This window comes from Schistocerca gregaria, chromosome 2 (assembly GCF_023897955.1).
Source record: "Schistocerca gregaria isolate iqSchGreg1 chromosome 2, iqSchGreg1.2, whole genome shotgun sequence".
Lineage (NCBI taxonomy): Eukaryota > Metazoa > Arthropoda > Insecta > Orthoptera > Acrididae > Schistocerca > Schistocerca gregaria.
Window position 1 is genome coordinate 475,299,856 of NC_064921.1, and position 15,808 is coordinate 475,315,663.

At 43.1% G+C, this 15,808-nt stretch overlaps 1 protein-coding gene across 1 annotated transcript in view; it reads right to left on the bottom strand.

The window, feature by feature from the left end:
• The window catches only part of LOC126335843 (dynein axonemal heavy chain 8-like), a gene marked incomplete at its 5' end in the record, with an annotated part of 446,097 nt that overhangs the window by 289,827 nt on the left and 140,462 nt on the right, over nucleotides 1-15,808 (bottom strand). The window contains one exon of the mRNA XM_049999312.1: nucleotides 3,774-4,376. Within this exon, the coding sequence (XP_049855269.1) occupies nucleotides 3,774-4,376 (603 nt within the window). The remainder of the gene's footprint in view (nucleotides 1-3,773; nucleotides 4,377-15,808) is intronic.

Genomic DNA, 15,808 nt, shown 5'->3' on the forward strand with positions numbered 1-15,808 from the left:
TTCCCAAGTCTGCAGTGAGATTTTTACTGTCAGAAGTTTTAATTGGATGTTAAACGATAATAATTTTGCATATTTTACTCTGACAAATACATCTAGACCTGAGAGAAAGTAACAAGAAAAAATAAAAAAACAACTGATCTTGGGCACACACTTTCCTACGTTTTATATTTTAATTTAAAGTTCAGTAAATAGAAAGGGACATTTATTACTAAAATAAATATTAAAATCGTAACTGAAAATATTATACTAGTAGAGCAATACATTCCACATGTAGAGAGTACTATATAGGGTACAAGATTTTTTTTCTTTTTTTTTCAAACGTAGAAATCGTCAAGAAATTACTAAAATTATTCTTGCACTACTGTCTGTCTTAATTATATATCAATGAATGGTGTCTGTTCTTTCCAGCATGTCCGGGAGAACAGACACTACGCATTCATCTATAACTGATTCGCCTCGATGGGCAATGAATTCAAAACCGTCAGTGCCGATGCACAGTTACGTTCGACCTCCAGTGGGAATCTACACTGAAGCGCTAAGGAAACTGGTACAGGCAGGCGTATTCAAATACAGGGATATGTAAACGGGCAGAATACGGCGCTGCGATCGACAACGCCTGTACAAGACAACATGTGTCTGGCTCAGTTTTTAGATCGGTTACCGCTGCCACAATGGCAAGTTATCTAGATTTAAGTGAGTTTTAACGTGGTGTTATAGTCGGCTCCGACATCGCTGCGGCCGGAAAAATATATTGCAAGAATGGGACCACTACGACTGAAGAGAATCATTCAGCGTGACAGAATTGCAACTCATCCGCAAATTTCTGCAGATATCAATTCTGGGCCATCAACAAGTGACAGCGTGCGAACCATTCAACGAAACGTCATCGATATGGGCTTTCAGAGCCGGAGGACCACTCGTGTATCCTTGATGACCGCGCGACATGAAGATTGACGCATCGCCTGGGCCCGTCAACACCGACATTGGACTGTTGATGACTGTAATCGTGTTGCATGGTGGGACGAGTCTCGTTTCAAATTGTATCGATCAGATGGACGTATACGGGTATTGAATCCATGGACCCTGCAAGTCACTAGGGGACTGTTCAAGCTGGTGGAGGTTCTGCAGTGGTGTGGGACGTGTGTAGATGGAGTCATATGGGACAGCTGCTACGTCTAGATACGACTCTGACAGGTGACACGTACGTAAGCATCCTCTCTGAACACCTACATGTCCATTGTGCATTCTGAAGGACTTGTGCAATTCCAGCAGGACAATGCGACACCCCACACGTCCATAATTGTTCCAGAGTGGCTCCAGAAACACTCTTCTGAGATTGAACACTTCCGCTGACGACCAAACTCCTCAGACATGAACATTATTGAGCATATGTGGGATGCCACCTCTTCGTACTCTTACGGGTTTATGGAAAGCCCTGCAGGATTCATGGTGTCAGTTCCCTCCAGCACTATTTCAGATATTAGTCGCGTCCATGCCACGTCGTGTTGCGGCACTTCTGCGTGGTCGCGGGGGCCCTACACGATATTAGGAGCGCGGTGTGACCATGCGGTTAGAGGCGCCATGTCACGGATTGTGCGGCCTCTCCCGCCAGAGGTGTGTGTTGTTGTTAGCATAAGTTAGTTTAAATAAATGTGGAAGTCTAGGGACCGATGACCTCAGGACTTTGGTCCCTTAGGAATTCACACACAGTTGAACACAATATTAGCTAGATGTACCAGTGTCTTTGGCCCTTCAGTGTAGAACTGACGCCTAGCAGGAAGGCAACCTACTCGACGCATTAATGCCTACGATCCTTCATGTAGAGGTGTGTAAGTACAAAGAATAGAGAGCCCAAGGCAAGTATCATGAAGACGTCAGACAATTAAAAAAGTGTTCTGAGCTACGGAGCCCAATCCTTACTCATATTGCTTGTTAATGTAAGCGCTTTTGCTATGGTGCAACACTAATAGCGGAAGCCTGGCTTAATGCAACCAGCCTTTCTTTCTCGCTCTTCTGTGTTCGCTTCTTATCTAAGCCTGAGAAATTGTTTCCGCTATATCTTCATTTTCATCTCTATCTATATCCACATTTACAGGTTGACTCAAGAGGAAGTAAACATATGTTGAGAGGTAACAGAACGGATCGTTCTAAGGTGGATACATCAAAAAACCGTTATGTTCTGATGCCTCTGATTAACAGCGTTCGTCATGTTCGCCAGTTGAATGTGCATATCACTGTTTCTGGAGGACTAGGAGGAACTTCCCTGACAAGAAGAGCACATTCCTCATGGTCAGTGACAACACTACTTCCGTGAATGCTATCTTGGACGCTTGAACGGTTGTGGCATCATTGTTGCATGATCAAGAAGTCACCCGACATTTTTCCGCCAGACTGCAGTTTTTTGGGCTAGCGAGAGAGCGAAGTCTTGAAGTCAAATATACAACTGAAGGAGGTACCGCTTTTCGTATTTTAAATGCTTGTGGGAAATTTAAACAAACAAGTACATGTTAGCTACTATTGCAACAAAACATCTGCTGCGATATGCTGGCTATGCATGCTACCTTACCATGTATGATTAACAGAGAAGACAGAGAAGATTCAATTGAGAGCGGCGCATTTCGTCCCAGGGTCGTAGAAACAGCGAGAGTGTTATGGAGACAAACGACAAACTCGTGTTATAGACGCTACAAGAGTGGAGTTGCGCATCGCGGAATGCAGCGAAACTGCCGTACACGGTATGCAAGGGAACCACGGTCACGACCAACTATTTGCACTTGGAATACGTCATCTTGCGAAACAAGTAATATTCTCCACAAATATGGGACGGGTAGCCCATCTGTTCCAGACGCCGACGAAGATAAGGTACGGCTGATTTTTGGAAGGAATGCTAGAAAATCAGTGCGTACAACGTCCACAGAGCTGGAAATTCACAAACAACAAAGAAGACACGGAGAAGATTGCATTTTTACCGTTTTGTGGCTCAATACCAGTGAAGATTAGCTGGCTCCTGAAGAAACATAAAATCGACACAATCTTCAGGCCCCAGGAAAGATCCAGCAACTAACGTAACTTGTGAAAGGCGGTGTAGGCCTCAGAACATCCGGACTATACAAAATACCGTGCGGGTGTGAGCAGGTTTATGTCGGTCAGACTATCCGCATTACTGAACAGAGCCGGAAAGAACATGAAAGATGTTTCTGCCTACACTATCGCGACAAATCAGTTCTAACTGAGCATGCAATGGAAAACGGACACCGAACTGCATTCGACGATACTTCTATTATTAAATGGACCAATGGCTTCTGGAATAGCGTAATAAATGAAGCAATAGAGATCAAAATAACGGACAGCACCCTCAATAAAGACGGTGCATTGCAGCTGAGTACGGCCTGGGATACTGTGATTGCGGAGTTGAAGCGGATGCGGCGGCCGCGTATATGGTGTGGGACTGGACATCAGTGACGTTACTGGTGGCGGCGCGTCTATATAGGGACGCCAGCGGCAGTAGACAGTCACCCACTTGACAATGACAGAGGCCATCTCGGCCGAAAGCTCTTGGCCAGTTAACCACTTGACGCGGCTTGAAACCCGGAATATTTTATACTCGACTGGTACCTTAATTCCACTGCTTATCTGTGTTACTGTGCTAACTAGAAAACTCTGAATTAAATAGTGGCGTGGTATAGGTTGTAATGAAATCGAAGAAATAAATAGGTTCTTAGCGTTACGTTTTACTCCAGCCCAGCAAAAGGTATGGAATAAGTAGCAAGTACCTCAGCGGTATTATCGAAGACGTCGACCAGATGGCTTTGGATGCTGTGTGAATCTGAAGCCTGACCGAGGATCTCGAGGAGCGATGGGTCAGAGATGAAGAAGAACCTCGGGAAGATGAGCCTCTTGGATTCGAGGTAGCCCGTCAGGGACTTCTGGCAACTGTTGAGCTGCTCGAGCAGGTACGGCAGCAGCTGACCCATAGTTTCGTCGCTCACGCAGCACTCGATGACTCCCGGCTTCTCCCTAGCGCGCTGCATTATCTTCGTCCACCACTTGTCAATAGCCATGAATTTCTTCGATTCTGTGGGCAGCTGCTTGGCGATGTCGCCGTCGACGAACACCGCCTCCAGGTAGACCCAGAGGTTCTGCACCTGCATCCAGTACTCGAGGATCTCCGACGTGGCGCTGCAGTTGTGCACCCACGTCTGGATGTCTTTCTTGAAGGGCGCGTTGTATCTGTTGGTGAGCAACGAGCCCAACACCATCAGGCTGTCCTCGAGCGCGGATACGATTTCACTCGTTTCCGTTCCCTTCAGCAGCAGTTCTCCACGACCTTTGAATGACGCGAACTGCAGCTGGACTGTAGACCAGTCGGCGATTACCTGTGAAATACATCACGCATTATAATTACGATGGCACAGTACGGTGGTGGTATGGTAAACCACATAGCAGACAGCTTTGCAAAATACAAATTTATTTCACTACCTAATATCGATTGAGCTCAATGTAATCGAGGATATGTATTTACCGCACAGTCACAATGTTTAGGATTATAAATCTTATGACATTGATTTATCAGCGACGCCTTTCGACCTGCCATCACCATCGCCAACAAGGCGCGCAAGTCTCTTAAACATTATTTACACTACTAATATTACTAACTAGATTATCGCTAAATTTTTGAGTTGCCAGTGTCTTCATAAGTTCTAGAACATATCTCTTCCTACATAGAAACAGACAAAATGCGCGCTGTTTTAAGTTACGTTTCACTTTCTATAACGCTGCTGGAAGCCCTGGAAATCAACAAACATCTAACCTACAATCCTGAGCTAATCTTAAATGACCAAACACAGCTTAATACTTTCTCTCTTCTAAATTTCATATTATCATCATAGTTTTCCATTACTTCCAAGGCTGGCTGTTCCCTCATATTCCCTCAGTTTCCTACATTATTGGTTTGTTTTACTGAGATTACCAATGTACTCCATACATGCTGTAGATAAAATTGCTAATTTTTCTTTTAATTGTTTTCTGTATCACTTTCCATGTTTAATACCTCTTGATGTTGTCTCATCAAGTACTAATTTTACTACGTTTGTTTTTTTTATTTATTGTAAACTGTTACATAAGCATGGTTTTTGAGTACAGCGTTAATGTTTTTCCTATCTTCTCTCTCTGTATTTATTTGTTGTTCAAGTTTTCATCTTTTAAACTGCGTTATCCCCACACTCTCAAAGATGTCCTTTATCGTGTGTTTGTGCGTCAATCTACTTGTGTAGCAGCTTCTGCAATGTTGCTTACAAACATTGTAAGCTCTTCGGCGTCAATAGTCAGTTAAAATCCTACGATGCCTTTGTAAGCCCAGAAACGGTTAACGTGATAAAATAATAATAAAAAAAAGGTTCAAATGGCTCTGAGCACTACGGGACTCGACTGCTGAGGTCCTAAGTCCCCTAGAACTTAGAACTACTTAAACCTAACTAACCTAAGGACAACACATACATCCATGCCCAAGGCAGGATTCGAACCTGCGACCGTAGCGGTCGCGCGGTTCCAGACTGTAGCGCCAGAACCGCTCGGCCACCAGTGGCCGGCGATAAAATAATCCTGTAGAACATAAACTATACAGTGCTATTCATTTATTATAATGTTGTTCTACCAAGAAAAGACGTAGAAATCATCAACATGTCCACAATGTTTTTAAAGTGTGGCTAACACAACACAGTGTACTAATGCATAATATCCCGATGTATATGTCCTCCTTCTGGATGATTAGTAGTTTATATTTACACAGATCATCACAATAATCGTTCATAAGGAGCACATAAACATCGAGTTATTGTATATTAGTATACTGTAGAAAAGAGAAACGTGAATGAAGACGCAACAAAGTAGTAGTACATAAATGTGGACGCACGTGCAGTAAGCCACCACCGTCGTTTCACCAAAAACGTTTATATACCGATGCAAGTGAGGGCTGCCAAAATTTTCTGATTATGAAATCGAGAAAAACAAAGTTACCTAATTAATTATTATTTGTGTGTAGGTTCATATTTGCAGTCCTGATACACAATGAAATTCCGTTTGCTGAAGTATCATTGGAGCCGCTAGAGGGAGGAGCCAAAACAAAATAGCGCAGTCCTTGATAAAGTATTGTATGTCATCGTACGACATTTCGTAGTGGAAAAGCGGCAGATGTGTCATGCCTACCCAGACGGATAAAGAAGTCCTCTGGATTAGCTTTACACAGTCACGTAATACTCGAATTATTAATACACTGCCTGACAAAGTGAAGGAAGCAGAAGAATTTGGCGGATGTCAGCGTACGACGGCTATTGAAAATGGGAGGTAGCGAAATGGAAACCACAGTGAAAATCAAAAATGTTTTATTTGTAACAGTTTGCTACACCTTCCAGCTAATTTTCTACATAGTCGCCGCTCCGACTTAGAAGGCAGCCACCTGTGCATTCCGCCGCTTTCTACGCTGGTCTGTAGTTCGTTGTCCGTGCAAAAATGTCGTCTTCATAGCCAGCGATTCATGTGAGCAGAGATGAACATCAGAGGGAGCCAAGTCCGGGCTGTGTGGTGAGTGACCATTCCCATCGAAAGGGGAATCCCTATTGCCCCTGAAATGTGCGGCCGAGAACTGTCACTAAGAAGGAAATGCCTAACAGGTACATTATGTGAGGTTGCATGATATCAGGTGAAACCTGGAGGCGAGCACCATCATTGGCGGGAGACGCTATTGTTCTAGGCATCTTTATGTGCTCACTGTGTGCTCAGAACGTGACGCGATCGACAGGAATACTTCAGACACTGCCTTACACATCTGTGCAAAGCTTCGTCGGATTTCCATTTTCGTTTCCATTTCGCAACCTATCGGACCTTACTTTCCGAATACCTCTCGTAACTTCATACACTTACACACCATTGGAGAGTGCGTAAACGATCAGAATTGCAGTTTTCTGTGACAGCTTGAATGGCCATCAGTCTACATTAGTGTTGATAGAGTATATAATGGGCTTGAACAGCGTCAGACGTCGAGTGATCACTGTGAACAACACGAGATGCCATGTACTCATGTAAGATAGCATTATCAACACCTGCAGGAGTTTTAAAGGGGCTTCATAGAGGATCTCAATCTGGGCAGCTGGTCGAATCATACAGTATCCTGATTTCTAAGGCATTCGGATGTGGCAGTTGGACTGCGTGGGACATAGAGGGAACGCACGCTCGTCGTCAACGATCCAGTCGACCACATCTGACCCCCTCAACGGTGGATCGCCGTATTGAGCACCAAGCATATCGTAACTGCTTAACATCTGCACCTGCGATCTGACAGCAAAATAATGTACTCTCTGCAACATTCTGTGGCATTTTGGAGAAAATGTTAGCACTAGTTGCACTTTTCTTTTTACTGGTTTCAGCTTGCCCGGCCATTTTCTGGTGGTATACGTCAGACGACCTGAAAGGACACAGGACGACTGGCTAGTCGCTGGCAATTGTCCTGTGTCCTTTCAGGACGTCTGACACATACCACCAGATAATGGCCTCGGGGTCGAAACCGTTAACGGGGTACTAAAAAAAGAAAATTTAAACTGGTGCTGACCGTTTCTGCGCAATCAGCACCAAGATGTTCCGTATACTGGACAAGAAATTAATTATGTGCCATCCCACATCATTGGTCGGAGACTAGCATAGCAGCAGCCGTAATAGAAAATACAACCCCAAGCGCGCGCTGCCGTTACCGGGAAGCAGGAACTGTTGATGAATGGCGTCGCATCGTGTTGAACGACGAATCCCGGTCGTTGACGAGTGTAGCGGCAACTTTGGTAGTTCCCACTCATCCAATGTTTTGGAGAGGCGCCGCAGTGTTACTACTGGTGTTAGGGTAAGGGGAGCCACAGGGCATGACTTCAGATCACGGGGTGCATTTTTCAATACGACATTGCTCGTCCACGTGGTATATGTCTGCATTATGAGACAATCCTACTCCCAGATACGTCCCCCATAAAACATCTGATGGACCAGCTAAGACGTCAAATCCACACCAGCGCTAGTATCCAGGATATGAAAGATCAGTTACTACAATTGTAGACTAGCTTGTCTCAGGAGAAGATACAACGGCTTTATGAAGCCCTTTCCAACGAATAGGTGCATGCATCCAGGGCAGACGGGGTGCAGAGCCTTGCTGATAACTGGTCTCATACTCCCAAGTTCTTTGTAGATTTGACTCGATTATGTAGTCACCGAACTAATGTCACATGTCCTCTCAAACGGTGAAGTTTCAATTCGTTTCCTCCATTCCTTCTGGATGCTTCTGTCTTTTGTCAATCAGTGTGTTAATTATTTGAACATTACTTAAAATTTGATTTCTCTACTTTTCCAGTACAGTAATGTGATCAATGTATGTAAGTGTCGTAAACCAATTTTCTCTTTGAATACGTATGGTTACAAGATATATGATCCCCAGTTGTTATTATATCGGTCAATCGTGCCGGGCATTTACTACCAGGTTTAAAGAACACGTAAGTCTAATTGATAGGAACACGTCGACTGTTGTGGACTGGACATCAAGTACCAGAAATCGAAAACGCTCTCTGATGCAGCATAAAGTAAAGAAAGGTAAAACGATGAATATTTTTTAAGGAAATAGTTGCTTACGATCAGATGAAGAAGCAAGCAAATAAAATTTTAAACTAACAAATAGAATTAACTAATAAAAGGTTCTCACGTAATGTTACTAGGTTTCTGAAGAGATAAACGTAGGAAAGTAATAAGTTCGTAATTTCGTCATTGGGTAAGACACATATAGACTTAGTTGTCAACGAACTTAAACGTAAATAAAGTACGTACCAACATATTGTACAACATTATATGTTATTGTTTTAAAAAGGGTTTCTATTGCTGTGTAAGAGTTTATTTAACGAAAAAGCGTTTGAATTTAACTCTTTTAATTTTTAACACTTATTATATTGATATAGCCTTGACTATGTTTTTTTATTGTTATTTCAAGCCCTCATCTTAGAGAGTTCAGGCTGGGTTGGTAGCGAACAGTACTTCGCTCTTCACCCAAAAGAATTTAAAGCATACGAAGATGGAACAACAGCTTTAAAAATGAATTATATAGAATGTATCACAATTAATGGAGTAAACGCATACGGTTGCAAGTACACGACACTAATACCAAACACGTTTCAGTTGATACAGGTCCACAAACGAATCGTCTGCAAGATAATAGGGACTTTGTGGCTATCAGCCACCGCTGACCTGATTCTGTATGAACCGCATCCCATTTGGGAAATGGTAACAATAACATACAAGATTAATAAAAGTTACTAGAAGTACTTTGGTAGAAGTGCAGGTGTTCTGAATGAAAACGAAAACAGTTACAAGACTGTATTTGTAATAAAAGTAGGCATTCAAAGTGTCGTCCTTGTACCCAGATGCAAGCCTGTACCTGTTGCCACAGTTAATTTTGAATCCTTTCAAACATGCCTGGCTCATTTAGAAATTTTTGACATGCATTTGGAAGTCTCTGCTCCAATTCTTCAACCGTGTGCACCGGAGTGGCATACACTTCATCTTTAACGTAGCTCCACACATAGAAATCCATGGGGCTCACATCGCGTGATCTTGGCGGCCACGGTACGGGTCCTTTTCGCCCAATCCATCTTTGGTCATACCGACGCGTTAGACGTTGCCACGTAAAATGTTATTGCCAAAAGAAGGGTTGCGTACAGCTTCTTTTTGCATCCACTGACAGAACGTTAGTTTAGGACCATAGTCTGCTGCACTAACACAATGAACTCGTTGGAAGTGATACGGGTAATTTGCATTGCGATACATTTTCTCCAAACACTACAGTGCCTCATTCCTGGAATTTATGTTCCCAGTCTCCTTGTTGAGATTCCTGGGGAGAGTTCGATTGTCTCCAGCACTACATCTTTAAGCTCAGATGTAATTAGTGCAGGCATACCTGCTCCCGCATCATATGCAAAACTCCCTGTTTCTCGGAGGCGTTGATGCACCCCTGTAATCGTTCGAATATCATGGTAACTTCGGGAAGGGTACGCTTTTTGGTACAAGCGTGCACTCCGTGCATTGCCGTTAGCTCTACCGTACATGAAATGCATATCCGCGTCCTCCACGTTACTCTAATGTTCCATTTTACCATCAACACTCATGCAACATAACTGACGTGAGTTGCCCTCTGCCTGTGTACGGTACCGTCAGATCCATGCTGCTTACAACTCCACATCCCGAATATGTAAGCGAAAACGGACTGGTATGTGGTGTTTACAGAGAAGCAAGTTAGTAGTGGCTGGTAACCATAAAGGCGCAATTATCTCGCCTAACGTTCGTTTGAGGACCTCTGTTTACTGACATTTCTTTGCTTCTGGTATCATGTACTTTCAACTGTATGCGTTTACGCCATAAATTATGATACACACCGTACTGTGGCCTCCAAAATCATCTGATCTAAATCCCATGAATGTATATGTTTGAGCCTCATTAAGGGTGGAGTATACGCCACTCCGGTTAGTACGGTTGAAGAACTGGAGCAGGGAGCTGTCAACGCTTGTCAAGAATTTCTAAATAATCCAGGCGTGTTTAAATGGATTGGACATTCATTGTGGCGATGGGTACAGGCCTGCATTCGTGTACAAGGACGATATTTTGGACACTTCCTTTAACAACGAGTACAGTTATGAAACTGCTCAATAATGGTTCAAATAGCTCTAAGCACGATGGGACTTAACATCTGAGGTCATCAGTCCCCTAGACTTAGAACTACTTAAATCTGACTAACCTAAGGAAATCACACGCATCCATGCCCGAGGCAGGATTCGAACCTGCGACCGTAGCAGCAGTGCGATCCCGGACTGAAGCGCCTAGAACCGCTCGGCCACAATGGCCGGCTATCTAACTGCTATCGTGATCATCCGAAACACCTGCACTTCTACCAAAGAATTTCTAATAACTTTTCTTTACGTTGTCACCTATTGTCACCTTCTTCCAACTGGGATAACATTTAAACAAAATCAAGTCAGTGGTGGCTGGTAACCACAACGTCCCTAATTATTTCGCAAATGGTTCATTTGCAGATCTACATTTACTAAGCCTGTTTTGCCTCTAGTATCGTATAGTTTCAACTGTGTGTGTTTACGCCACAAATTATGGTACAGATGTTCTAAAATACATAAAACGACGATTTTCAATGTTGATATTTAACGCAAAAGAAAGCACTGTAAGATATTTAAAAAGAATGGACTGCTAGAAAATCAAAATAAACGCTGTACTCTATTACATTTTATATCATTTTATAGAAGGACCTATATTCAGGGAAAATAATGAGAAGAGGGAAGGTGGATTGGTCCTTTGGTGTATGAAAGTCTTTACGGAGCTATATAGTTCAGTCGGGTTGAGTTGTGAGCATGAGGTATCATGTGGAAAGACGGTTCACGAGAGAATATGGGATTCGGGATGTAAATGACTAGAATGGGGCAGGCGAAGGACAGGAGAAACGGGAACGCCACGGAGCCCTGAAAGGTGAGTGGGACAGGTAGAGTGAATGATAGGAACGATAGATGTTAGGGAGAATTTCGTTGTCGTAGAGTGGAAGTTTGTTGAAATTGTGCTGGTGGCTAGTATGGAGAATGTAAGTGTACAATGGGTGGGACGTTTTGTCACATGTGTGCCAGTGTTCCCTGATTTCTGATTAGGGGAGAAACAACTATGTTGTTGGGAGTTATGTTTACGTGACGCACGGAGTATACGAGGCATTCAATGTGGGCGAGGAGGTGAGGAAATGAGATGTGCTGATAAAGAATTCTTATGATGGTGAGCAAGAGGATTCGGGTAGGAACGTCAGGTGCGTGTGTTCAGCGATTCAGATAGAATGTTCGTGGAGCTCATCGCCAGACGACATTCGCGTAGGTGAGACTAAAAGATAAAGTTTTATACATGCCACGTATCGTGAAAGACTCAGTGCTCTTGATCGACCTGTTAGTATAGTCTATTGCGGGCTTTCTTTTGGATGACTAGCAGGATTCCATGTTAGTTTGCGATCAAGGGTTAATTGGAGATGGTTTAGTGTCTTAACTGGATATGACAGTCATGCATCAAAGGAAAATCGCTGACTATGTTGCTGTTTTCTTCACTGTTGTTTCATCCCCTTCGCCTCACACGGTACAATCATTCCGCTCTTAAGCCAAACGATATGAAACGTACAGAACGACGAAAAAATTAAAAGATGAGATATGTACCATGATTTTAAAATTTAAGGATGAACGTAACGGAGTTTTTTTTATAAAAGAAATTTAATTTAGCAGTTTTGAAATTTTAAAACAGGAAACTAAATGGTAAAGCGAAAACAATAAGAAGATATTTAAAACCTTTAAATGCGATATAAGAACTGTGATCTTAAAAATGAAGCACTGCACTGCCACTAAATATTAAGGAACTACCCTAAGAAAATGACCTCTTGTAGGCGAGGAAGCTGTTAGGTGTTTAGTAGGGTGGGAGGATACTGATATAAGTACAGAAAACTGATGGTTAGCATCGATGAGGACGGAGTGAATTTTGGGTAGACAGGAATGGAGAAGTACTTGAGGGTGTCGCTAAGGTCATGTTATGAAAGAGGAACAAGGGGTTGGAAAGACTGAGAGAAAAGGACTTTGATGAGATGGGAGGGGTGGGATGGCATTATAGTTGGTGGAATGGGTAAATGTCGGGACAGATTTCATTGTCTTGGATGGGAGACGGTTGAAATTTCATAGGAAGAGGATGTGGAAAGTGTTCCAGTGTAGAATTGGTGGAATGTGTCGGTATAGGCATGGTAGTACACTAGAAATGGAAAATAGAGGGGAAAAAATAGTGTTATTGATATAGGGTTTGCGTATGGTGTAGTTTGCTCGAAGATGTTCAGTGTGAGTGAGAGGAGGTGTGAATTTGACGAGATAGTAGAGGATTCATGTGGGGGAAGGGAAACAGGAGTGGAATGCATGACGTTCAAGAATTTGGAGAGACTGGTAGAACTTAGAGGGGGGGGGGGGGGGTGAATATCTACGAAACACTTGCGTAGGAGAAGATCGGAAGGACCAAGTTTTTGTAGGTGTGGACATGTGTAGTCTCCAAGTTCGGTCAGTTAGTAGTTTCAGTCTATTGTGGGCTTCAGTTTGGATGGTTACTAGATGAGGTTCCCGCATTAGTTGCTGGCCGATGGTTAGTCCAAAATATTTTAGTGCATGGTTAACTAGATAGGATGGCTGTAAGTTCTGAGGTAAAATCATGGAGGTGGAAGCTATCAGCGATTATTCCAATATTTATCGCCTGGGTTGTGGAGAGATTGTTCTTGAGGAGCCATTGGGTGCACCAGGAGGCAAACTGATTGAGGTGAATTTGAAGGGATCGTCGGAATTTCTGGAGTGAAGATGGACTGGTGGAGGTAGTTTGGACATATTAGCAGTGTAGAGGACATAAAGGAGAAGAGAGAGAATGGAGCCTTCGGGCACACCTGTCGTGGAATGGAAGGTGTTTTTAATAGTCATTATTAATAGTGGCATAGAATGGGCGATTCGATAGGAAGGATGCATTAAGGTGAACATATTTATTTGGAGTGTATAAGTCTAGAACTTGAAATGCCATATGTGTCACAGGCTTTCTCCAGGTCGAGCGATTCATATATGGCGGACTTTTGTATGTTGAGATGGACAAGCGATGATTGGGGTTCAGGAGATGGTCACCAGAGGAGAAGTTGGGACAGAAGGCGCACTGGTGAACAGGAAGCAGGCGGTGCTGCTTCAGGTGTTGATGAAAGCATCGGTTGAAGATGGATTCATGGACTTTGCTGAACACTAAAGTGAGGTTTATGGGGTAGTAAGAGGCAGTATCAGTAGTGGGATTGTGTGGTTACGGAAACCTAGGCTTTTGGAGGTTTCCCGCAGTTTAGGTTAGTAACATGTAGAGAGAATCGTATTATGAAGTATTGCAAGGACGATGAAAGAGGAGAGGCGGCATTCTCTTAGAAGTCGGTACGCGTTGCCGTCTTGATCAGGAGAAGTGATGCGGTTTTTGTAAAATAATTGTTTTATGTCGTATGTTGTGATTGTTGCATTTAATTCTGCTTATGGTATGACGTCCTTATGATGGAAATTGGGAGCCAGGAAAGAGACAGTGGTATTTGTGTGTTCATGGATTGTAGGAAACAGAGAGGAACAAAAGAAGGGTCGTCAGGAATTGTGAAGATGTCGGACACTTAGGATGCAATATGGCAGATTTACTCAGACTGCCAGATAGAGGATGGTTGTTATGGAGGTGGGGGTAGTGAGGGATGGAATTATTGTCGGTGAGTCGACGGAATGCTTTCCAATAGTTGGAAGAGTTACTGGGGGTGTAGCATTGGGTATAGACATGTCTGGCGTCAGCCCGGCGCTTTTTTAGTATTTAACAAGTTCCTGGCGTGTCTCTGTCCTTTCTGGTGACGTGTGATTGTAGCCCGATCACAAGTGCAGAGCGAGGCGCCGTATACCTAACGGCATTCTCGGAGGAGGAGTATAGCTTTTGGGAGGAGGGTGAGTGATGATATCGACTATGTTTTTGAGATGTAATGATTTGCGAAATAGTGCAGCATACAATAATATTTATGAAAGGTTCTATTACTGTATGTCATTAGTGCTATTAGTTTCACAGAATGTAGGTCCTGTAATAAAGAAAGATCATACACCCTACTCTGTCTTAGAAACACGACATTTTTAAAGAAAATTTTGATTTGTATTAATTCACTTAAAATAGAAGACAGAAAATTAGTAAAACTGTATCTCTGGCACTAAAGAAAGGATCTGTGGTGGTAGCATCCAGCGACTTTATTTGTCAAATGTCCCACCTGGTGGTGTGTGTGTGTGTGTGTGTGTGTGGTTTGAGGTTTTCGGGCGCTAAACAGCCAACCTGGTGGAGGCAGGGTGTAAATTTTGGGAGCAGATGGCATAGGTTCAATAGCAGTTGTAAACGGCATAATAACGTGATACCGCGATCGTGGTGAATAAATAAATTTTTAACAGTCCAAGCAGAAAAATTGATTTTTTAAATTATTGTAGGACCGTGGATCCTAGTAAACAGAAAACATGTTTTGTGCTTCATCTGCACCGTAAGACGATACGTGCGCATAAATAACTACACTAAAACCTGCCTCCGCCGCCGAGGTGACTAAAGCACACACGTGCGGAGGCATCCTGATAGAATCCTAATTGTGGAAGAAAATATCGTAGCCAGTATTTGGTTAGCAAGTTAAGGAGAGTTGGCCGCGTAAAGTTTCTGATCGTCAGACTCTGCGCGATTCTCCTCAATTCAGTCCCAGACCTCTGTGCAGTGCCTCCTGGAGTGAGTGCGTGCAACATAGTTGATGACGATACGTCCGTCGGATGGCAAACTTAAGCCATGGAGTCCTTTTGTTGCATTCGAGATGGTACTGGGCTTCACTTTCATTCTCCTCTGATCATTATGCAAGGCAAACATCGCGCCACATCACAATCACGTATACTCAACGATAAATTTAGGACAGGACTCTTATACACCGGGTGAAAAAGGTTCATCAAGCGCGGAGGACCGAAATGTTTTTCATGTGGGCGGTCGAATAATCTCTCTCGTGTCTCCGAGCCAGCATTGTATACGACCCTTTCATTTTATTCTTTCACAAAGAATTCTAGTACTGCAAATGCAATATACTATGTAGTATGCTATTAAATGCAATATAAACTAAATAAATACTATAAATGCTTGCTAACGCAGATAATTAAAATAAAGAGTCTGTGCA